General features: G+C 42.3%; 1 protein-coding gene across 1 annotated transcript in view; it reads right to left on the reverse strand.

Moving 5' to 3' along the window:
• Positions 1 to 1758: 1758 nt before the first annotated feature.
• galnt17 (polypeptide N-acetylgalactosaminyltransferase 17) overlaps positions 1759 to 25822 on the reverse strand; it is a 289144-nt gene continuing 265080 nt past the window's right edge. The window contains exons 8-11 of the mRNA XM_055658049.1: positions 21733 to 21870; positions 21258 to 21353; positions 3810 to 3977; positions 1759 to 2872 (exon numbers count right to left, since the gene is read on the reverse strand). Of these exons, the coding sequence (XP_055514024.1) occupies positions 2729 to 2872; positions 3810 to 3977; positions 21258 to 21353; positions 21733 to 21870 (546 nt within the window). The 3' untranslated portion in view covers positions 1759 to 2728. The remainder of the gene's footprint in view (positions 2873 to 3809; positions 3978 to 21257; positions 21354 to 21732; positions 21871 to 25822) is intronic.

A 25822-nucleotide genomic window follows, 5' to 3' on the forward strand; every position in this document is an offset into this window, starting at 1 on the left:
TCATCCAAACAGACAGTGACTGTGAAGAACCCCTTTAAGAAATGCTTTCCTGTGCCCTTTCTGCCTTTAACAAAGGACCAGGGTAGATCAGAAGGAAAGATAGGTAGAGATGGTGGTTATATTACTTGAAATTGGATCATTTGATGTTCATGCTGTGAAATTGTAAGCTATTCAAGCAGAATATGAGGTGCTATTCTACCAGTTTGTGGGCCTGTGCCACCCTGTCCTGGAGACCATGTAGTCAATAACCAGGTGATTTTACAACCCTGATGAGTATTTGAATTTGATGAAATAATGGGCAGTGTGAGTTGGAATAATTGGCAAAGCCATAAAATGTCTCCAGCAAAGCTTCTCACAGCAAAGGAGGATTTTTCTCTCTTGGTATCTCTCCTGAATGTACTGAATTTGTCTTGTTTGAGTATGCATCTGATGAAGTTCCGACCCTTGAAGATATGCTTGGTGCATCAGCTATGGATATGCCAGTAACACTCATCTATAAGTCAGCGTTTCCTGAGTTTATCCACCACTTGAAATTAGTTTAGAGGTACAGCGCGGAGACAAGGCCTTCGACACACCAAGTCCACGCTGACCAGCAATCCCCGCACACTAACGCTATCCTACACACACTAGGGGCAATTTTACATTTTTTTAATGCCAAGCCAATTAACCTCCACACCTGCACGCCTTTAGAGTAGGAAGGGCTGTCTTTGTTCTGGAAATAGGGACTGAAATTCAATCCCTCTCCATAAGATCTCATAGAAACCTACCAGATAATGAAGGGCCTAGATAGAGTGTTTAGTTTAGTTTAGAGATACAGCACAGAAACAGGCCCTTCGGCCCACCGGGTCCGTGCTGACCAGCGATCCCCGCACATTAACACTATCCTGCACCCACTACGGACACTTTTTACATTTACCAAAGCCAATTAACCTACAAACCTGTACGTCTTTGGAATGTGGGAGAAAACCGAAGATCTCGGAGAAAACCCACGCAGGTCACGGGGACACCGTGCAAACTCCGTACAGACAGCACCCGTAATCGGGATCGAACCCAGGTCTCGGCGTTGCACTCGCTGTAAGGCAGCAATTCTACCGCTGTGCCACCGTGACTGCCCTGTATGTAGGGCATGTAGAGGAATGTTTCCAGTAATGGGAGAGTCCAGAACCAGAGGGCATAGCCTCAGAATAAAAGGACGTACCTTTAGAATGGTGATAAGGAGGAATTTCTGTCACCAGAGGGTGGTGAATCTGTGGAATTCATTGCCGTAGATTGCTATGGAGGCAAAGACATTGGGAATTTTTAAAGTGCAGATTAAAATTTTTAATGATCAATTCAGTTTAGTTTATTGTCCCGTGTACCGAGGTACAGTGAAAAGCTTTTGTTGCGTGCTATCCAGTCAGCAGAAAGACATTACATGATTACAATCAAGCCATTTACACTGTATAGATTTAAGATAGTAATACGTGATTGTAGAATCTTCTTCTGTGTCCAGCATGCAAATAGTTGCCTGGGTTGTGTTCCATCTTGGAAACATATTGGTTGTGATTACTAAGGGCATCCAAAGTTACAGGGAGAAGGCAGGAGAATGGGATTGAGAGGGAAAAATAGATCAGCCATGATTGAATGGTGGAGTAGACTCGATGGGCCAAATGGCCTAATTCTGTTCCTATGCCTTATGGTCTTATAATAGAACGTAATATCTCAGTGTAAACTATGCAGTGAACAGCCCAACAACAAATAACTGCAAAACTAAATTGATCTTTTCCAACTGTTTTGTATATTTTAGTGTCTCTGCCACATCTTTATTTCACTTTTACGACAACATACAGACAATATTGATACAAGCAAATTCCTGACAATACAAGTTGGAAATCGATACTTGTGCCAGATTTCGAGTGACGGTTAGAGCTGCTGGATGCAGTGGTCCTCACCCTTTTAGTTGATGTCGCTCAGGGGTCCATTTTATTCCTTCTTTCTTTCCTTCTTTCGTTTGCAAAGCAGCTCTAATACTAAGAGAACCACTGTACCCAGAAATAATGTGAATTCAACAAGGTAACTGGCGAGAGCACTGAGAGCGGATTTAGCAAAGTTAGTTCAAAGCCCCACATGACAAAATATCATCACTCCAATTCCAAATCAATGTGCTCCATCAGTTTTCAATTCAAAAATCCCTCACGGCATTTGTAGTCAATGTACGTTAGCACCAGTACTTGGAAAAGTAATGTCAAATGTGAAAGCAGCTAAACACATAATGGATTCATGCACATTGGAATCTCAATGACCACACTCAGACCAGCCCTCAAAAGGCTGAGAGTCGGCACAAAATCCCAAATGATAATGGTTGTCAAGAGGTAACAGCAGTTCACATCTCATTGAGTTCCACTTATCAATGGTTAGCTTTGACAGAAGCATTTTACAGTGTGTACCAATCAATTTTAATCACATGGAATTATTAATTTATTGAACAGATATTTCTCAACATTTTCCCCATTTGATTATATATAACATTCACTGAAAATAAGATCTTATTTTAAAATCTCAAAATAAAAATAAAAGCCCAGAAGCTTGAAGATTAAACCCACTTTGAGTTTGTGTTTTCACTCAAATATGTTGGAGGCCTTAAGGGCGTTCTCTTCCCCAGGCCTGTCAGAATATCACTCAGATGTTGTTTTTTTAGTCATTCAGTTGCTGAGGGATCCAGTTTTCTTTGGATTGTGCCAGTTCAGCTTTAGGTCGCTTGCTTCAAGACATTTTTAATTGTCCATTTCTGTCCTGTACATTGCTGTAAAACCAACTCCAGCCCAAAATCAGCCTTCTTGTTGCTTTCCACCTCTAAGCAACGGCCAGTTTCCAGGTTAAGGATCGATCCATTCTGAAGAGACACAAGAAGACCTCCATCACATCACATTCACAATCACAGTAACAACTGGATACTTTCGACAAAAACCAACGGCTTCGTAACGAATCACAGCCACATTTGAGGTCACTGAAAATGTTTATGAATTACTCCACCACAATCTTTTATAGTTTAAGACACAAAGTTCTGGAGTAACTCAGCGGGCCAGGCAGCATCGCTGGAGAACATGGCGAGGTGACGTTTCGGATCGGATCTTCAGATGCAGAAGGGTCCAGACTCTAGTCGTCACCTATCTGTGTCCTCCAGAGATGTTGCCTGACCCGTTGAGTTACTCCAGCTCTCTTTATCTTCTTTGGCAAACCAGCATCTGTTGTTCCTTGTATCTACATTCTTCTGTCTTTTATAGTTGCTGAGACTCTAAATTAAGCTAAACTATGAGTATTTTATTTTACGGGGGTCCCACTTGCAGTAACATAGGTAGATGTCAGGCAACTTTTTAGGCGGCTGCAGGAGAATTTGCAGTCGCCACATGTTCGCGGGTGGTTGCCGGGGAGTCGCCTTCATGGTCGTGAGGAGTTCCCACATTTTGGGAACTAGTCGCGGCCTAATTTTGGTCACCGAGAACTTTTCAACATGTTGAAAATTTTGCGGCAACTAGAATGAAGTCGCCATGGAGAGTAGCGCGAATTGCTCTAATGAAGGAATATACAGTAGATGCTAAGGTGCTGGTTGTGAGTCATACAGCGTGGAAATAGGCCCTTCGGCCCAACGTCCATGCCGACCAAGATCTTCCATCTACGCTAGTCCCACATGCCTGCGTTTCGCCCATATCCTTCCAAACCTTTCCTGTCCATGCACCTGTCCAAATGTCCTGAAGTTCCATGTCGTGAAAGGCTTTTGTAAATGATGGAGACTATTCCAGTTTAAATGGGGCATCATCCCTGTCACCCACCTGGACAAAACGCCAAGACTTCAGGTAAACGTTTTTCACTCTCTCACAATCTATAAGCTGAGGATGTCGACTCTTCCTGTTGTCCACCAGGCATTGGGTGTCCGGCAGCTTAACAACAGACCCCAAGGTTCCAAGGTTTATGTATCTTTCTTTTGTATATCTGACCAGCTGAAAAAGAGAGGCAGACAAAAATAATGTTATTGCAGCTGTAAAACCACACTTTAATTTTTCTGCTGGTTACTTTGCATCAAAAGGGGAGACAATGATTGGGCTGCAAGATGAAGACAGGAAGGTATAGAATTGAGGGGGATGTAACTGGGACGCCAGGTATCACTGTTGATCCCTCTGGAGTTGTTGCGGGCTTATCAATAAATCGTCAAAGAAGGAGGGTGCCCACCTGATGACCCCGATGACCCTACCTTTCACCACTCCAATCCCACTGCAAATAGCAAGAGTGCCGACTTACTACAGAGATTGAAAGTCCTGCTCTACTACTACCACACATACTAGTAAACATAGAGCAATGGTTATTTTCACTTGGCAGGAGGCCAACAACATGCCAGTTACTAGAGGAACAATCACCAGTTCCAATCCCCTCTTCTTCCATCATGGACTGAGAAAAAACTGCTTACAACCCAACGGAATGAATACTAAATTCTCCAATATTAGGTAACCCCTACAACTCCACCCCCACCCTCTCCTTTCTCCACTACACCCATCGTTCTTTCTCCTCCCCCCCCCCCCCCCCCCCCTCACTTGTGCCCCACCTGGATTCACACCTAGTTCTGCAATCCCCCTCTCCCTCCACCCACCTTCCTTTCCTCTGGCTTCACAATTCGCAACTCCTTCATCCTTTTGCCTTTGGTCGTTATCAAAAGCCTCGTTGTCTGTGTCTACCTAGCCCCAAAGTCAGCAGTAACAATGAAATAGAAAATCATTTGAATCCCCACTGGTCACTTCCAGAGCTCATAATAGTAAGTGTGACAGGTATGGGATTGTTAAATACTGTGACACAACTTATAAATAAACAGCAAACAATGATAAATGTCTGCCTGTGCAGGAAGGAACTGCAGATGTGGGTTTACACCGAAGATAGACACAAAATGCTGGAGTAACTCAGCGGGACAGGCAGCATCTCTGAAGAGAAGGAATGGGTGACGTTTTGGGTTGAGACCCTTCTTCAGACTGATCTTTTCTCCTAGTTGCTGCCGACAGGTATTTCTCTTCCAGTCTTTTGCAATGGATTCATAACGTGATTTTCCCATCAGACAAATCCCAAATTAAAAATCCCAAATACTTTTCAATAGAAACGGTGTCAGTGGTGCTCAGTTTCTAAACCACACACCATAATTCCCAAAGCCTGTCTGCTGAGCCCTGCAGTGTACCTAGTTTGACATTAGAGGGCACCAACGTTGCGGGAACTGGAAACAATTTCTCTCTTAAAAAGAGTAGGCACAAGGAGTTGCAGATGCTGGAATCTGACATAAAACACAAAGTGCTGGAGTAACTCAATGGGTCAGGCAGCAGGGTCTGGAGGACATGGATAGGCAGACCTTTCTTTAGACTGCAAATAGACACATAAGCTGGAGTACCTCAGTGGGACAGGCAGCATATCTGGCGAGAAGGAATGGTTGATCTTTCGGGTCGAGACCTTACTTCAGACTGTGTTAAGTCTGAAGAAGGATCCTGACCCAAAACGTCTCCTATCCATGTCAGTCTGATGAAAGGCCCCCAACCTGAAACATCACCTATTCATATTCTCCAGTGATGCTGCCTCACCTGCTGAATTGCTCCAACACTTTACATTTTCTCTTTTAAATCTCTATGCTAATTTCCTCATTGCCGTGAGGATTGTTATCAAATAAATATATATTTTTTGGTGCCATGAAATACATCACTTTGTCACAAAATCTACAATTATTGTTTTCCTTGGAGATATTGTTAATATTTTTAAAATGTGTATTATGGGTTGCATTTTCTTCTGAATATTTTGACAGTCATATTGGGACGTGTAACTGGTGTTCAACTTACAGACATACGATTCAAGGATTTTCACTATAATGCAGTGAGGGGTGACATAGTTGGCGCAGTGCTCATTACTGATGGCTTCCAGAGACTGAGAATTTGGCCCTTATTATATGTGTCGTCCATGTGGAGTTTGCACATTCTCCTGTTAACTGTGAGGGTTTCTGTCAGTGTTTCTGCCTCCTCTTGCATCCTAAAGATATTCTGGTAGCCTAGTTGGCCACTGTAAATTATCCCCATTGTTGTGGGCATCCGTCCATCTGAGAGAGATGATGGTGCGGCTTTCATGTTGCCCTGCTTGGAGAGCAGATTGTTTTACCTGTGGTTGCACTATGACTAGGCCGATCTTTGACAGGCAGAGCCTCCTACAGCTTCCACAGGTGAACTTGTCTCTCGCCATTGGGATCGGGGAGTGTGTTGCTGTGGCCGTTGACCATTTTGTGATGTTCATAAATCATCGGAGTAGAGGCAGGCCATTCGGCTCATCGAGTCTACTCCGCCATTCGATCATGGCTGATCTATCCTTCCCTCTCAACCCCATTCTTCTGCCTTCTCCCTATAACCCCTGACACACGCGCACCATCATGGCGCCTCCCCTCCACGGCCTTGAACCACATGATGTTGTGGTGCTTCATACCCGCCTTTGTCCACCTCCCTCGGTCCTCAGCAGCCACTTCCCAGTTGTCAGTGCCAATGTTAAAATGTGTCATATCTTTTTTAATAGTATCCTCATAGGGAAGCTTCAGTCTTCCTCTTGGCCTCTATGCATTGGTGACCTCCCTGTATAGCACCTCTTTGGAGATGCGTCCATTTTCCATCATGTGTACAGGTCCAAGCCAGTAGAGATGCTTCTGCTTGAGGGTGGCAGGGATGCGAGGCATGTTGGTCAGAGAGAGGACAGATTCATTGATGATTTTGAGCTGCCAGAAATCTCACAGAATACAACGAAGACAGCAGAAATGAAAATGATTCAATTTGCATTCTTGATGTAGATTGGTCTTCCAAGCTTCACTGCTGTGTAGCGCTGTGCTGTATAGTAACGTGCTCAAGGTGTGTGTGTGTTGTCTTTACTTTACTTTAGACTTTAAAGATACAACTTGGAAAGAGGCTCTTCAGCCCCCCGACTCCGCGCTGACCAGCGATCATCCCGTACACAAGGACTATCCGACACACGAGGGACAATTTACAACTGACATAAGCTAATCAACCTACAAACTTTGGAGTGTGGGAGGAGATCGGAGCACCTGGAGAAAACCCACGTGGTCACAGGGAGAACGTACAAACTCCGTACAGGTAGCACCCGTGGTGAGGATCAAACCTGGGTCTCTGGCACTAACTCTACCGCTGTGCCACTGTGATTGTGAGTGTACTTAGTGTAGGGAAGTGTCAAAAGAATCAAAGGAGACAAGGGTTGATGGGCATGGATCCTTATTCCCCTTAAGTGTAGGAGGCCGAGTGGTGTCCTTACGGTGGTATATCAAATCAGAAGGGGAAGAGATAAGGTGAACAGCTACCGTTTCTTCCCCAGGGCAGGAAAGTCTTAAACTAGAGGGCACGGCTTCATGTTGAAAGGTCAAAGTTTTTGTTTTAATATTTTTTAAGGTTTGATATTTTAACCCTGGGATAAAGGTTCTGACTGCCTACCCGATCAATATCCCCATCATTTTACATACTTCTATCAGGTCTCCCCTAAACCTCTATCACTTGAATTGATTATGGATCTGAAAAACATGCTACATTTTAGTCCTGCATAACATCAGTCCACAAACTGACGGTGAGACTGCCTTTGCTGCCTCCTCCAAACTGCACTCTCCTCTTAGAAATATAGAAAAATAGGTGCAGGAGTAGGCCATTCGGCCCATCGAGCCAGCACCGCCGTTCAATATGATCATGGCTGATCATCTAAAATCAGCACCCCGTTCCTGCCTTTTCCCCATATCCCTTGATTCCTTTAGCCCCAAGAGCTAAATCTAACTCTTTCTTGAAAACATCCATCGAATTGGCCTCCACTGCATTCTGTGGCAGAGAATTCCACAGATTCACAACTCTCTGGGTGAAAACGTTTTTCCTCCTCTCAGTCCTAAATGGCCTACCCCTTATTCTTAAACTGAGACTCTTGGTTCTGGACTCCCCCAAAATTGGGAACAAATTTCCTTGCATCTAGCCTGCCCAATCCTTTAAGAATGTTATATATTTCTATGAAATCCCCTCTCGTCCTTCTAAATTCCCATGAATACATGCCCAGTCGACCCATTCTTTCATCATACGTCAGTCTCGCCATCCCAGGAATTAACCTGGTGAACTTATGCTGCACTCCCTCAATAGCAATAATGTCCTTCTTGCAGTGAAGCTGATGAGGCCAATATAGCTACTCTCTCTCTCCATTACATCTCTGCACTCTATACAGAGTTAATTAAACTGATCCCAACCATCGACAAAGACAGTGGATTTGATTTCACGGACTAACTTGCTCTTGAATGATTTTAAAATCTGTAAGACAATGCCATCCCAGCAATGCCATCAGTAAATTATAAAATCCCATATATAAGATTAATTATTAATGACAATGAAATGCTGATATTGATCACTTCCATTTCGCAAATGTCATTGATTTCAAGTTACATTTTTTCTGGCTGGATGTTAGCGGTGTGTCAGGAAAGGATGGTGCCAGCTATTCTGGTGTCAAGAAACCCGGAAAAGTGTTTCCTTGGAACATTAAAGGAGCCATTTGTGTTTATTGTTGTCATATCATGTTATTTTGCTTAGATACATCTTGCAGTATTATTTTGGACACTTGGGGGCAGTCATTAGATGCACAGGGAGGTGTATATGTAAGGGCTTAGGGCACATGAAGGAGCAGGCACAGGGAGGGAGGGCATACAGTTCTCACCAAAGCAGGGACAGAGCATCCAGCCACAACTTGCATGCAGGCTTAGGAAAGCCTTGTACATTCATCTCTTTGCTTACGTCAATAACCAACCAACTAAACTGGTAATAACGATTGGAAGATCTATAACTGGTAATAACGACTGGAAGATCTGTTCTATTGGGTCTGCGTAAGGTCACTCCTACTGTACCCGTGTATTAATGGCAACTGGAAAAGAGGGCACTGGAAAAGTTGAACATTTGCCATTACAAACATAGATGGGATCATTGTGATGGATTGTAATGATTGTGGTGAGAGAGTAAAGGGCCTGTCCCACTTTCACGACCTAATGCACGACGTCTGACGAGTTTGCCCTGGACTCATACTCGCAGCATGGTCGTCACGAGGTCGTAGGAGATCGTAGGTAGGTTGTGATGCTAGTCGTAGGTACTCGTGGCATCAAGTAGGTCGGGGCATTTTTCTAGCCTGATGGAAATTGTCCACGAGTAAAAAATGGTTGTGAGTTGGGTCGTGAAAGTGGGTCAGGCTTTTACGGAAGCTTGGATGATGAGAGTGTTGAGCTAATGAAAGAGCGCAGCTTGTATCTGTGTGGCTCATTTCTTCTTGTGGGACCAGCTTTACAAAAACATGCTGTGAGCAAATTTGTGCCCTATATCTGAGGAAGGATGTGCTGGCTCTGGAGGGGGTCCAGAGGAGGTTTACGGGAATGATCCCAGGAATGAGTGGGTTAGCATATGTTGAGCGTTTGACGGTGCTGGGCCTGTACTCGCTGCAGCTTATTTAGAAGGTTGAGGGGGTACCTCTTGAAACTTACAGAATAACAAAATACATAGATAGAGTGGAATGTTGAAAAGATCTTTGCACTGGTGGGGAATCTAGGACTAGACGTCATAGTCTCAGAATTAAAGGGCGCTCTTTTAGAAAGGAGGTGAAAAGGAACTTCTTTAGTCAGAGGGTAGTTAATCTGTGGAACACATTGTCACAGAGGGCTGTGGGGGCCAAGTCAATAGACAATACTCAATAGACAGGGGTAGACCATTCAGCCCTTCAAGCCAGCACCACCATTCAATGTGATCATGGCTGATCACCCACAATCAGTACCAGCCACAGTCAGTGGATATTTTTTTGAAGGCAGAGGCGGACAAATTCTTGATTAGAACGGGTGTCAAGGGTTATGGGGAGAAGGCAGGAACATGGGTTTAGGAGGCAGAGATCAGCCATGATTGAACGCCAGAGTAGACTTGATGGGCCGAGTGGCCTAATTCCCCTCCTAAAACTTGTGAAGCTTGTGAACATAAAGGAATCAGGAATTGGGATGAATAAGGTTCCTGGTGTGTCCAGCAGATGTGGCTGCAGAAGAATTCCTGGATCCTCCCTTAAAGCCCAACGCACTTGCAAAGCCACTGCAACAAGTTTGAAAATGATCTGATGCCATTACAATGCCTTTCAGCAAATGGTCCATGCTGCTTCACGGCTATGGTACTTGTATGCACAAAATGCTGTGGCTGATTTGTGCACAGCAAGTTGCCAACACAGTAACGAACAAATAATCTGCTTCAGTAATATTGGTAGATAGATTAATGTTGATAAGGAAATATTTTATTTAATGGTACCATAAGGCCCATCTGAGAGCCTCAGTTTAATTTTATTTTTATTTTTTATTTTTAGAGATACAGCATGAAAACAGGCACTTTGGCCTTCCGAGTTCACACCGACCAGCGATCCCTGCACATTAACGCTGTCCTACACACGCTAGGGACAATTTACAATGATACCAAGCCAATTAAGCTACAAACCTGTACGTCTTTGGAGTGTGGGAGGAAACCGAAGATCTCGGAGAAAACCCACGCAGGTCACGGGGAGAACGTACAAACTCCGTACAGACAGCACCCATAGTCAGTATTTAACCCAGGTCTCTGGTGCTATAAGGCAGCTGCACCACGGTGCCACCCAAATGTCTTAACCTAAACATTACCAGAACTTTGTATAAGAAACAATTAGACACGTACATGGAAAAGTTTAGAGGGATATGGGTAGGCAGGTGGGACTAGTGTAGATGGGACACGTTGGCCGGTATGGGCAAGTTGGGCCGAAGGGCCTGTTTCTACGCTGCCTGACTCTATCACTCTAAAAGATACCAGTTTGAATATTTGCAAGAATCCCACAGTGCTGCATTAAGTAACCAGCATGGATCATCAGTTTAGATCTCTGAACCAGTACATTTGGACTCCAAAGTAAGCACTGCTCGCAAATGAGCCAAGACTGCTGTCTTGGAAGTTGAAGTGAATAATTGCAAACTGTTCAATGTTCACCAAGGAGCTGAGAACGTGTTCAGAATATGCGCATCCCTTCCTTCACTAATCAAGTTGTTAAGAAGCTCATGGGAGTCTTCGCTAAGTTGTAATCACTTTGCTATTCTCATTTGTCAGAGCCTGGCATAAGTGATGAGGTGATTCGGATTGTGGTTTTCGCCTGGTTGTCTTATCTGTAATTGAGACACAACAAGTTAATTAAGTGTTCCATCACCCATGGAAAGAAATTCCTGAAATGTCCCAATGCATCTGCCAAAGAGCAACATGTAAGGTCTGCACATACAGAATGAGACATGTGCATTTAATATTGACGTTATCGTCGAGTTCCAGCCATCCAAGGGTACATGGAAAAACTCAGCTTTCTCAATTGAAATGTCTTGTGAAGCAAGCACTAATGGTGTTGACTAAAGCTGGGTTCATGCCAGGGAGCCACGAGTGGGGATCACATCATTCCACAAAACCAACATCACTTGTGACAGCTCCACGATAGAGTAATACTTAAGTTATGACAGAAAAGTAAATCTTCACATTTGGCCTTTCCAGGGTGGAGCATGAGGAAGAGGGTCAGTATTTAATGCGCATGTTGCATTTGGAAAACCTCTTCTTGAAAACTTGATCCAAGAGATAAACCCAGTGCATAAAATGCAAAAGCGTAATAAAATGCTGAACCGTTTCAGTTCACATGTTATCGGAGCAGAATTAGGCCATTCGGCCCATCAAGTCTACTCCGCCATTCAATCAGGCTGATCTATCTTTCCCTCTCAACCACATTCTCCTGCCCTGACCCCATAACCGCTGACACACATATACTAATCAAGATTCTGTCAATCTGCACCTTAAAAATACCCAATTACTTAGCCACCACAGCCGTCTGTGGAAATGAATTCCACAGATTCACTACCCTCTTTCTAAAGAAATTCCTCCTCATCTCTTTTCTAAAGGTACATCTTTATATTCTGAGGCTGCGGCCTCTGCTCCTAGACTCTCCCACTGGTGGAAACATCCTCTCCACATCCACTCTATCCAGGCCTTTATTCTGTCAGCCCTGATATTCTATGATGGCAATTTAGCGATGCCCATTTCTGACAACTGTATCTTGGGATCCATGTTTGGGATCAGAAATATATCACAAAACAGACACTTTTCTTTTTAAATTATGACGAATCCCATTTGATACAGGATAATTGGCAACCCTAATGCAGAGACAGCGATAATGGATAAGAGAATTAGGTGTATATATTGACTGAATCTGAGTCAGCTGTTTTAAATAAGTTGGCTGAGGTGTGCAATTTCACAGATCTGAGAGCAAGTTCATCAACACTGCTGCTGTATTTGTAAACTGTAGGATTAACAAAGATGCTGCTGGCCCTGTTACAACTCAACCTCACACTGACGCATCCTTGCGGACCCTTTGATCTGTACTCCTGTAGCCTCTCAAATACAATTTGATGCTGGTTCTTCAGAGCAGCTTTACCCCGCTTACTGGAATTGACAGATGCTGAGGTATAGATTCCTTTGAGAGCGTTGAACTGCTCTTTTACAGGGTAAAGGTTCAACATTCATGGCAGAAATAAGGCAACATTTCTTTAGTCTGGAGATTGCAAGTCTTTGCTGTTGAATGTGAATGCTCTGCTGTTAAGCATATGTATGAGGTTAATAAATCTAATGTCCTGAAGGAAATCAAGTAGACTCAAGGGGCTGTTAATCCAATTCTTGCTTCCCTTTGTTGTGTTCTTTTCTCATATGTTTCTCCAAGTGTAGAAGTGCAATTCAGTCCAAAAGGTTCACAATAACCCCATTAATTAAATGTTCCCCCATCTACTTCCACGCAACCCACTCCCTCACCTGCCACCACCTCCACTGGGGTAATTTACAGTGGGCAATGAGAAAAAGCAACCTGCATGTTTCTGGGATGCAGGAGGAAACCATAGCACCAGTGGATATTCTAGTGAGAACACACAAACTCCCCACAACACTTGAGATCAGTGTCAAGCCAGGGAGATTGCCTGGAAACCAGTGACTGCCTGGAACATTTTGCTGATGGTATTGTAATGTTGCTTCAATGCCACTTGCATTTGATTTAAATGTTCCACCCCATTGTTAGATAGGTACTCGTCAATGGGGGGGGAATGCAATCCAACCATCAACTCGGTAATGTGCATTCAGCTCATGCTGAATGGTCTAACTCTCGGCTGAAACAATTCCAAACGGATCCCTTGACTACTCTCATTTCTCTCTGCTATAGCATTATCTGTCCTTCAGTAATAAACTTCTTGCCTATGAAACTGCTTTGGCTGAATCTAGGCTGAAACCTCAATGTCATACCGAACAAGTGCTGCACATTCTGAGATGTTATCTTTCTGATGCAATGTTAAATGGAGACCGGTGAGCGCTTCACTCTTGCCCCACTTGAGAGACATAAAATAACACATAGGACTACTTTGAAGACGAGCAAGGACGTTCTACCCAACATTTAGGGCAGCACAGTGATGCAGCGGTAGAGTTGCTGCCTTACAGCGCCTGAGACCCAGGTCCGATCCTGACTACGGGTGCTGTCTGTATGGAGTTTACATGTTCTCCATGTGACCACGTGGGTTTTCTCTGGGTGCTCCGATTTCTTCCCACACTCCAAAGACGTATAGGTTTGTAGGTTAATTGGCTTTGGTAAAATTGTAAATTGCCCCTAGTCTGTAGGATAGTGTTAGTGTACAGAGTCGCTGTGGAGTCAGTGGGCCGAAGGGCTTGTTTTCGCCCTGTATCTCTAAAGTCAATCTCGACCAACATTTTTTCAAAAGCTATTATCACTGAAACTGATCTGGCCACTGTAACATTATATTTGTGAGGGCACATGAGACACAAGGAACAGTAGTTTAGGTATCCTTGAGACTCTTGAAAGGCGCCCATAAATAAAATGTGTTATTATTATTAGTAGTTGCCGGAATCTATTGGAGCAACACAACGGGCAGCATCTGTGGAGGCAAATGGTCAGACACCATTCTGTCTCTGGATTCTTCCGAAGAATGATCCCAACCTGAAAAGTCATCAGTCATTTGTGAGCCTGTTGTCAAAAATCTCTGGTTTCATTTTGAACATAGAACATAGAAAAGGCTATATTTAAGAGGGAGTTAGATGTGGCCCTTGTGGCCAAGGGGATCAGAGGGTATGGAGAGAAGGCAGGTACGGGATGCTGAGTTGGATGATCAGCCATGATCATATTGAATGGCGGTGCAGGCTCGAAGGGCCGAATGGCCTACTCCTGCACCTAATTTCTATGTTTCTATGAAACATAGAAAAATAGGTGCAGGAGTAGGCCATTCGGCCCTTCGAGCCAGCACCACCATTCAATTTGATCATGGCTGATCATCTAAAATCAGTACCCCGCCTGCTTTTTCCCTATATCGATTGATTCCTTTAGCCCTAAGAGTTAAATCCAGCACTTTGAAAACATCCAGTGAATTGCCCTCCACTGCAGAGAATTCCACAAATTCACAACTTTCTGGGTGAAAAACTTTTTCCTCATCTCAGTCCTAAATGGTCTACCCCTTATTCTTAAAATGTGACCTCTGGTTCTGGACTCCCCCAACATTGGGAACATTTTTCCTGCATCTAGCCAGCCCCACTCATCTGTTTTGTAGTAAATGCCTACTATGCTATGTGTGCTGAAGCCAAGCAAGAATTTCATTGTCCTATCAGGGACACATGACAATAAACTCACTTGAACTTGAACTCATGTCAGTTTCGCCATCCCGGGAATTAACCTGGTGAACCTACGATGCACACCCTCAATAGCAAGATGTTCTTCCTCATATTAGGAGACCAAAATTGCACACAATACTCCAGTGCGGTCTCACCAGGGCCCTGTACAACTGCAGTAGGACCTCCTTGCTACTAAACTAAACTCCTCTCATAATGAAGGCCAACAGCCATTAGCTTTCTTCACTGCCTTCACTCCACTCCACTTCCTAATCTGCCTTCCTGTTCTTGCCACCAAAATGGATAACCTCACATTTATCCATATTATACTGCATCTGCCATGCTTCTGCCCACTCACCCAACCTATCCAAGTCACCATGCAGCCTCATAGCATCCTCATCACAGCTCACACTGACACCCAGCTTTGCGTCAACATAATAACATAGAGGTTATATCAATATAAATTCTTCTTCTTAAGGAGTAGCATCTTCCTCTTAACCTAGGTTTACTGCCCACTGATTTTATTTCCAATCCGTAAAGCCCAAGGAGGCTCAGAGCGAAGTAGAGAGAGAAAACAAATTAAAATTATGTGTTGATAAAGACAGAGAACAGAAACATAATAAGAAAAAGGTAAGAGAAGCCTCCTGTCTAATTGTCTTGCCAAGACCATCTTTGACATCAATTTTCAATTATTTTATGTTCATTTTAAATTGTTCCAGCAAAATGCCCAATTTCTTCCTCCTACCTGGATCTGATTAAGATGATGACACCCTTGAGAAAGAGAAACAAGATTACAACAAACAACGACTGCTGTATTCCCCGCCAATTACAACACTCCCTCAGGTGAATCTATTTGATAAAGACAGGAGTTATTAAATTTCAACAAGAATAGAAACACTCAAAGTAATATATATTTTTAATATAAATGTAACCGAATAGAGGTGAAATTTGCTTCTACTTAATTCTCTGAGGTCAATTAAAAATAATTTACGTAGAATTTTGCAGACTGTACAAGAAACAGGCCTATGACAGCATTTCAGCCCCACATTCACCTCACCCCACCTTATCGTAGCTCAGCTGATCACCTAGTTCCTTTTCTCTCTTAAGATTAGCAACCTTCCCATTAAATATATCGATGCAATTAGCCCCCAACAATAGAAGCAGTGTTCTCAGTAAAACAGCTCATACTGTATCATAAGATCATAAGTGATAGGAGCAGAATTGGCCATTTGGCCCATCAATAGTCTGCCATTCAATCATGGCTGATCTATGTCTCCCTCCTAACCCCATTCTCCTGCCTTCTTCCCATAACCTTCGACACCCGTACTAATCAAGAATCTATTTATCTCTGCCTTACATATATCCACAGCCTTCTGTGGCAAATCATTCCACAGATTCACCACCTTCTGACTAAAGAAATTCCTTCTCATCTCCTTCCTAAAACAACAAACTTTAATTCTGTGGCTACGACCTCTGATCCTAGACTCTCCCACTAGTGGAAACATCCACTCCACATCCACTCTATCCAAGCCTTTCACTATTCTGTGCGTTTCTAGGAGGTTCCCCCTCATTCTTCTAAACTCCAGCGAGTGCACGCCAGTGCTATCAAATGCTCATCATATGTAATCTACTCATTCCTGGGATCAATCTTGTAAACCTCCCCTAGACCCTCTCCAGAGTCAGCACACCCAACTGAGTATTAAATGTATTAAGGCTCAGCCTAGAAATTTGCCCCTTAATTTTGGTCTCCTCTGCAAGTGTCCCCTATGTTATAGCTCTCGACCCAGACTGAATCTGCCAGGTGTGCTTTCTCAATTCTCAGGTAATAAATTTATGAGTATGTGCTGGTGGCACAGTGGTGCAGTGGTAGAGCTGCTGCCTTACAGCAGCCAGAGACCCGGGTTCCATTCTGACCTTGGCTGGTCTCTGCATGGATTTTGTACGTTCTCCCTGTGACTGCGTTGGTTTACTCCCCACATTCCAAACACGCGCTGGTTGGTAGGTTAATCGGCTTCTGTAAATTGCCTCCAGTACGTAGGATAGAGCAAGTGATCTGGTGATCGTTGGCCAGCGTTGGCTTGGTCGGCCGAAGGGCCTGTTTCCGTGCTGTATCTCTAAACTAAACTAAACTAAGTAACATATTGGACAACATTCCAATGGATAATAATCAAAGAACACTGAACGGAATATTCAATATATCCAGTGCTGCCTCACTACGTAGCCAGAAATGGAGAAACATGATGAAGGCAGGAAACTCGAGATTTGGGCTACGTCCATAAGTCTCTGCAATTTCTAGCGGTCTTGGATGGAGCAGTTCGCAAACCATGCCGTGATGCATCCCGATAATAACATGCTTTTTACTGCGCATCGGTGGAAGTTTATGGGGTTGTTGAGGACATGCGGAACTTCCTGAGCCTTCTAAGAAAATAGAGTGTTTGGTGTGCTTTCTCCAGGTCACCATGTAATGATCAGTGAAGAAACTGTGTCTCAAAGTAGGTATGTTACAAAACCTACCTGAATCGTGGCTGAATTTTGGCGCTGTTTAGAGGGGGCGGGTTTAAAACGCGATTTTTACTAGGCTGTTCCAATCGAAAATGTTCAGCCTAGTAAATCATTAACGGAAAATCGCTGAAAGACCCCGTCGCAAAAGGTATTATTAGTTTTTATGGCCTTGTATAATATTTATAGTAGTTTAAAAATCACTCTCTCACTCCGCAACCTCTCGCAGCCCCAGGGTTTTATAAAGCAAACAATTAAAGGTATGTACCTTATTTTTACATTAAATGGGGCTTGTATATAACCCTGTACATAAAGTTTTCTATAGCGAGTAGTTCATTTTGGGCTCTTTATATCCCGCAGTATTTTTCTGGGCACTTGAGGGCACAAATCCAGCGCAATGTGAACGTTCTAAACCAGCGCGTTCACAAGAACCCACTAGAAAGCCGATTTAAATTTACTTTAATTTACAGCAATTGAACACTAAATTCCTTCCATTTGGCCTATAAATTGATGTAAATGAGATTTAAAAATCATGTTTTATTGTGAATTATTTGTGAATATTATTTGGACACTTGGGCTATTTAAAAATGTTAATCATTTATTAAGAAGTGGATAGATGTTTAGATCTAGTGATTGAAGTTTGAAATTAGCTACAATTGGGTAACTAACTAATTATATGCTTTAATTTCAGGTCCTCCAAGTAAGATTATTTTATATTTGTTTCAGAATGCTTCAATCTATGATAACTGAAAATTTCATTCAGTTCTCTTAATTTTTAAGAAGGTTATGCTTTTGACTGTCCACGATCACAGCTTTTTTGTTATGTCCATAGAAAATCAATAGGGAACAAGATGCTAATTTCCGAGTATGAAAATGGCCATAACTTTTTTATTACTTGAGATATGAAAGTGAATTAGGTGTCAAATTAAACTTATTGTTATGCTTTATCTGATGGGATAAATTGCAGACTTGATTTTTTAAATCTCAAAATTTTGTAACATTGCTACTCAAAGCACCTGGTTAGGGTGCCGATTTTGATGCCATTGTAAACTTCTTCAGAAAATGTTGGAAAGCTTAGGTCAGGCAGCATTCACGGAGATAGAAGCAGAGTTAATGTTTCAGGTCAGCACATCAGTTCTGAAAGGTCATCAACCTGAATTATTAACTCATTGCCTCTCTTCACAGATGCTGCCTGACATGGTGACTGTTGCAGGCAGCATTGTATTTCCAGCATCCCCCATTTTCAGCTTTTTGATAACCCCTTTCATTTCCTTATTCCCTGTACTGTGCACACTGTCCACTCCATAATTCAGCAAGTCCAACATGAACATATTCTAGTTGAAATGATGCAGGAAGCAGATATCCATCAGCAATAAATTAACAAGTCATTGATGATACTTTATACCGCGATAGAGTCATAAAGTCAAAGAGTGACTTCAGCCCAATTTACCCACACCGGCCAACATGTCTAACTGGTTCTTAAATGTTGGGATAGTCCCAGCCTCAACTAGCTCCAGTGGCTGCTTGTTTCAAGAACCCACCACCCTTTGTGTGAAAAAGTCACCCCTCAGATTCCTATTAAATCATTTTCTCCTCACCTACATTGAACAAGAGACTCTGTGTATCTACCCGATCTATTCCTCTCAATGGAAGTGATGGACTCCTTTTTGCTGCACATCTGCAGGATGTGGGCTATCACAATAGGAGACATGCTTCTAGAACGAAATGGCCTCTTACTGAAAGCCTTGATTTCATCGTTCCTCACCCCTCTCCCTTCCTGCTCTGTGCATCCTCTAGCAGATTGTACCACAAAGGTATTATCCAGTGAAACATCTGGAAACACTTGGTTAGGGTGAAGATTTTCAAGCCAACATAAGCCATGTTGACTGTGTCACTGAGTTCCAACTTGGCGGTGTTGGTGCAAAATCAGCATGTAAATGATGACCTACCACAGTGTTGCATATTCCCGGGTGTGCACTCAGTACATGGAAACACGCTTTGAAGTTGGCCATTGGTATGGTCCAGGCTACATTCGCACAGAGGCATCAATGGTGCCCAGGATACAGAGTGACTACTGTAGTGTATCACGAATGTTGCCTCAGGGCCTAAACATGATGCTTAGGTCCATTAGCAGACACAAAACATTAAAAAGTGAATGTTGAAAGAGGTTTGAGATTCCTTTTAATGTATTCCTAGAAGAATAGGAATACGCTAAATTACTCAATAAATCAAACAGGATGGAAGATATGGTTAAAGTTCTTCTTTTGGTAAAGGTTATATTCAACAGTTTACAATTGTTTAATGCAAACGAGGAGAAAATAATTAGTAAGTCACAAAACAGATTACAATTGCAAACAGCTCTGATGTACCAATTGTTTTACATGTTAATTGATCTTCATTTACTTTTTAAATTAACTCATGGGATGTTTACTGGATGGTTTAAATTGGTATTGGTAGATCTTTTCAAGTCCTATTCCAGCAATGGAATTTTAGTTATTCTCGGTTGCTCTCATCTAAGCAAACAGCCTAGGGCTGTGGTGCAGGAAGCTGTGAACATCATTAGGCTATTCTGAACACACACAAGAACAGTGCCAGTACCTGATTTTGATCTGATAAACATCTCATGAGAAAATGAATACTCATCCAATTTGCATGAGAGTCAAAATGCTCGAATAATTAGACTTTTTATTGATGGACTTACGTCTAGACAGATCTTCAGAGTACCGTTTTGGTGATCTAGGCCCAATTAATTTTATTAATGTCAATGGTCTCCAGTGTAATTCAAACCAATATCAAGAATTCACCTCTTGTTGACTGGAAGGGAATCAGAGAATCAGCAGTATTCATCTGGATGATAGACTTTTGGTGAAAAGATAATAATATCATAAATTCAGAAGGGCAGACTCTGCAGCAGGTTCTGTGCCCAGTTTAAAAAGCCCTTCCACGGTGATTTTAAAAGGCCAAATGTATAAGGAAGAACAAGCCACATCCAACTGAGGAGCAAACGTTGATGCAGGAGCCTCAGTCGTCTGCGGTAGTTCCATCAGACACACATAGCTACTGAGTACATCGGACGTGAGTTGACTATATGCTGCAGATGGTGTTTAGTTAAAGAAGACACTAGCACCTCCCAAGGCAGCATGGGTGCACACAAAGCCTTAAGGAGATAATCCCAAAATGCAAGAGGAAAGGTTCATCCGTGACGGGTGAAATAGAACATTTTCAGCCAGACGTATTATCTGGACTTCTCAGCTCACTATTGTATTCTTTAATTCTGCAAAGTTGAATTTGTTAAGATTTCTTCGAAATAGTGGGTGTCTCCAAGTGATTGCTATATAATCCATAGATGATATATCTTGCAATCAAATCATTTGAACATCCTTCAAGAGTGAAGAAGGGTCTTGACACGAAATGCCGTTCCTTCTCTCCAGAGAAGCTGCCCTTACCCGTTGAGTTACTCCAGCATTTTGTGTGTATCTTCGGTGTAAACCAGCATCTGCAGTTCCTTGCTACACACTTCAAGAGTGTTCACCCTTGCTAAACAAATGTCCGACTTATTTTTTTTAATTGCCACAAGACTATGGTTGATTGATTTAAATTCTTGCATTTCTGAACTATTTGCACTTTGCTAGTATTATGTTCCCCCAATCAGATTGTAAATCAATCAAACAATCTGTAATTATTGTCTCGATAGAATTAAAGCTACATGGAGTGACAATACCATTAAGCAGGTGAATGGAGATGACTGGGAAATCCCATTGCCAATGGTGACAGCAGTGTTGCATATGACTGAGATTGACTTTGTTTTATATACGATTCATCTTCCACTCACTGTAAGTTTTCTGGCAAAATGATCCAGACTTTTATTAAAAGTTGTTGTAGTTTCTGTCATCCACTCTTTCAAGTTACTCTGTTTTGTGAATAAATTAGCTTTGCAGCTTACAACAAACCTACATGTTGACCCCCACCCTGCCTCCCCTTCATGGCCTGACACAATGATGTCAACAGACACTTTGAACAGTTAATGCCTACCTGAGGAGACATCCCATGGCACGGATACACAATGGCTGTGTGGTTCTCAGCTGGACCTTGATCCAGGCAAAAATCTTTTGCTTTGTTGTTACGAACCTAGGAGATTAACAGCAGCATAACAGAATGAGATGGAAAGCTGCGACTCTGTAGGGAGGTACATTCACAAATATAATTGCCACAAAGATGATTACACATTTAAAGCTCTGGTACTTTGCAATTAAAGCATGATATCCGCTCAGTAATACAAAACAGATCAAACTCATTCAATGCACACTGAACATACTGCATACTGGATTTTAGAGATACAGCACGGAAACAGGCCCTTCGGCTCACCGAGTCCAGCTGATCAGCTGCACCACTTTTAGATACTTCTATCTATGAGAACCTGCCCTTGATGGGAGAACTACGCAATAGTGTAAACGCTCATGCAAAATCTGATTTAAAACAAAACAAAATATTTATCAACAGTTATTACCTCTCCATATGCCACAGTATTATTGTATCTCCTCATCTCTGGGTACACATTGTCCAGATACCACTGGAAATTCTTACAATTTAGTTGTTTTCTCAAAGCCACTCTTTCGGAAATATCGCCAATGTCGATCCCTGGATTCTGGAAGACAAAGAAGCTTTACAAATTACACTTACTTGGTTTATTCTTCCTGCAATTCATATTTGCAAGCAAGGAAGAATACAACAGAAAACCAACATTTGTTATTAATGAACCAGTGGATTTATGGATGTATAATAATCGAGGTGCCCAGGAGCTGTTAGGGTTATTTCCGTCCCGTTTAGGATCCCATCTTTTGCCATTTAATGGAAGTCCATTGAAGAAATATCAGAGAATGAAATATCTATTCACATTATGTGGGAATGAACTGCAGATGCTGGTTTAAAACAAAGATAGATACAAAAGGTTTCTATGTAATCCAGCGGATCAGACTGCATCTCTGGAGAAAAGTAATAGGTGATGTTTCGAGTCTCGACCCGAAATGTCACCTATTCCTTTTCTCCAGAGATGCTGCCTGACCTGCTGAGTAACTCCAGCTTTTTATGTCTATCTTCTATATATTCACGATGCTTTGGCAGGGTTCCATTGTTCAGTGATAACTTTTGCAAGAATATCATGGTGGGAAGGTAATAAAATTGTTTTTTATGTTCTATTTACAAAAACTAAGCTAGACTGGACTTATCTTTGGTGTAGTCGAATATGTAGGATTGGAGATCCTATAGTTTTTTTATCCTTGCTTGTGGACACAAGGAATAGCAAATGCTGGTTTACAAAATAATATACAAAGTACTGGAGTAACTCAACGGGTCAAGCAGCGTCTCTGGCGAACATGGATAAGCTACATTTCTGTAGTCCTGCCACACCTCTCTTCCAGCTTTCTCTAATCAGATAGTTGGCGCTCATGTTTCTTTTACTTTCCCCTTTCACTCCTGCAACATTTTAGGTGTGGAATGGGATAGAGGAGGTGTCGTAACGGATGGTGAGGCTAAAGTCTAATCAGCTGGGTCATCGGTGCCAACTCTGATTTGTTCTGTGCCTTTTCATACCTCTAGTTTCCCTCTCTCCTGACTCTCAGACTGAAGAAGGACCTCAACACGAAACATCCCCTATCCACGATTTCCAGAGATGCTGCCTGCCATGCTGAGTTATTCCAGCACTTTGTGTCCAACAGCCATTGGCTCTGGTCTTGTGTATCTCAACTTATCCTTGATATTAATTTGTTTGGGAACATGCATATCATTTACTCCAGCATTTTGTGTCTAACTAAAGTCTAACTAGTTTTAATCATGTCCGTCTTATATGCAATCAAATGATTATTGCCTTCAGTAAATAGTAGCTAGATATAAAATTTACTGTTAACGTTTGTGAGTTGAGTAGTTTATTACGTCATCACTAAAATGTTTTATCAATATTTTATGTATTAAATGAGACATGTTGGTGGTCATGTCCCTCTGTGGGTTTCCTGAATCCTTCCGACTGTTTGGTGCTCATTATCAACAAAACTGGTCTTACTGGGAAGTAGAGAGCTGTCTCTGGAGATGTGCCAGGCATTTACCCTTAAATATTCCAACAAACTCCAAGATGCTTTTAGTCTTTTCTTCAAAGCATCAGTTCATCAAACCTGATGTTCAATTAAATTGAGCTGACAAGAAAATCAGCAGACAACAGCCAAGTCCTCAGCGATGATGGGCTAACTTAAAGATACCTACCAGAGTGGAAGTGGCAGCAGCTGTGCCAACATGTGGCTCTTCCTGGCACAGCTTTTGGCAAAACATCAATAGGATAGAGGTTCCTCCAGACTCTGTGCTTGTACTGAGCTGACAATGATTGATTTATGTGGTGTCTGTGGACTCCAGATGTTACGCTGGCACATTAATCAATTGTCATACCACTATTTTGTGTTGGGTAGCAACAGAGGCGATGAGATTGGCATCACTGTGTATTCACCAACTCCATCCCGGGGTTTTATTTACGTTATGTGGCTTCAAGAATACATAGTATTCATAATATCAAGAATGTAGCTTCAAGAATACACTTTTTCTCACAGAGAATTGTGAGTCTGTGGAGGCCGGTTCTCTGGATACTTTCAAGAATGAGCTAGATAGGGCTCTTCAAGATGGCGGAGTCAGGGGATATGGGGAGAAGGAAGGAACGGGGTACTGATTGGGGATGATCAGCCATGATCACATTGAATGGCGGTGCTGGCTCGAGGGGCCGAATGGCCTACTCCTGCACCTATTGTCTATTGTCTATTAAAGTGCAAAAAAAACTTAATTGTGTTCTTTTGAAACATTTAGATTCCCAGGAGGGTCTCAAAGGTGATTGGAAAGGGTATTGGGAAAATCAAGGGCAATGAGAGTCTAGAGTGTTTAATGGTCATATGTGCAGACAACAGAGCAATGATATTTTTACTTGCAGGCTTATGAACACAATACACATAAATGATATAAAAGAAACAAAAATTCAATAAATTAGTGCAACATAACCCCAAAGGACATGTGTAATCTTGCACTCAAGTCTTCCAGAAATAACGCAAACAAACCTTATTTCATGCTCCACTCGCCTGTTGGCTTTCAGCGACATGTTTAGTTTAGTTTAGAGATACAGCGCAGAAACAGGCCCTTTGGCCCACAGAGCTGACCAGTGATCCCTGCACATTATCACTATCCCACACACACAAGGGACAATTTACACTTATACCAAGCCAATTAAACTACAAACTTGCACGTCCTTGGGAGTTTGGGAGGAAACTGAAGATCTCGGAGAAAACCCACGCAGTCACGGGGAGAACGTACAAACTCCACCCATAGTCGGGATCAAACCTGGGTCTCAGATGCTGCAAGCGCTGTAAGACAGCAACTCTACCACTGCACCACCGTGCCGCCCCTACATGTGTACAAGAGTATCCAGATCCCTCTGAATATCAATAACAACAGTCTTATCCTCCCAAAATAAATCGCAGCATTCAAAAATTACTGCGCATTTCTGTTTCATCCACATTTCATATTTTTCACTTTTGGTCCCATTTCAAGCACAGCCTTAAACGTGTCAAGAAAAATCTGAGCTGCCATTTTGTCACTTGTTGATCCATAATGGATCCCAGTGAACTGAAAACAAAATGGTATGACCGGATCAAATAGCTTGACATCTAATTATTAATGCATCCTGTATGACAGTCCACAGAGGCATGTGGTATGGTGCAGACCCTAAACAGCACCACAATGAGCAGCAAAATGGGAGGCATTATGAAAGCCAATTTTTGCATGGGTTGAAAGTCTTATCCAAGCCACTGTGGGAATATATCAAGCTACAGTAAAGCATCTCTCTCACAGAAGGAGGTCAATGAATTGGACAACTGCACTGACCGCAATGCCAACCGATGGGAAACCAAGCCCAATGGGAAATCAAAGGAAGTGAAAGGAAGACATAATTTAATAAACAAAAAAAGGAAAGCAATTTCATAGCAAGGCAAACCCTCAGGTCACTGCTTGCAATACTTCCGGATAATCAATAATAACACAAGTGAATTCCTTGAAGCTTCCTGTTCTCCCACTTACTGACAGAATCCTGGCAGTAAAGCAGTAAAGAATGAGTAATATGTGACTGTTCAGCCTAATAATGAATCCTTGCAATCTTGTTCGTGGTACTTTGCGGTGCACTAATTGGCCGACACATTTCCTGCCTTATAGGATGTTCCTAAATTGTAGAACACTTCAGAACACTCGAAGTAATGAAAAGTGTGATGGAAATGCAAGTTTAAAAAAATATATATCATCACTTTAAAATTAATCTTTCTGTGAGGCACATTGAACTATTTTTTCCCTTTCCTCATTTATTATATTGTTTGCAGAGTACTATGTTTACATATTCTGTTGTGTTGCTGCAAGATCTTTAATTGTACTGCCAGGGACATATGGGACGATAAAACATTCTTGACTCTTGAGGGCTATCATCTTCAACAACGATACACTCTAAATATGCATTGGGTATTGCAGGTACTGTCTTCACTCAACTGTCTGAGTCTCACTGAACTTGACTCCTCGAAGAAACTCCA

Source organism: Leucoraja erinacea, chromosome 28 (genome assembly GCF_028641065.1).
Source record: "Leucoraja erinacea ecotype New England chromosome 28, Leri_hhj_1, whole genome shotgun sequence".
NCBI lineage: Eukaryota > Metazoa > Chordata > Chondrichthyes > Rajiformes > Rajidae > Leucoraja > Leucoraja erinaceus.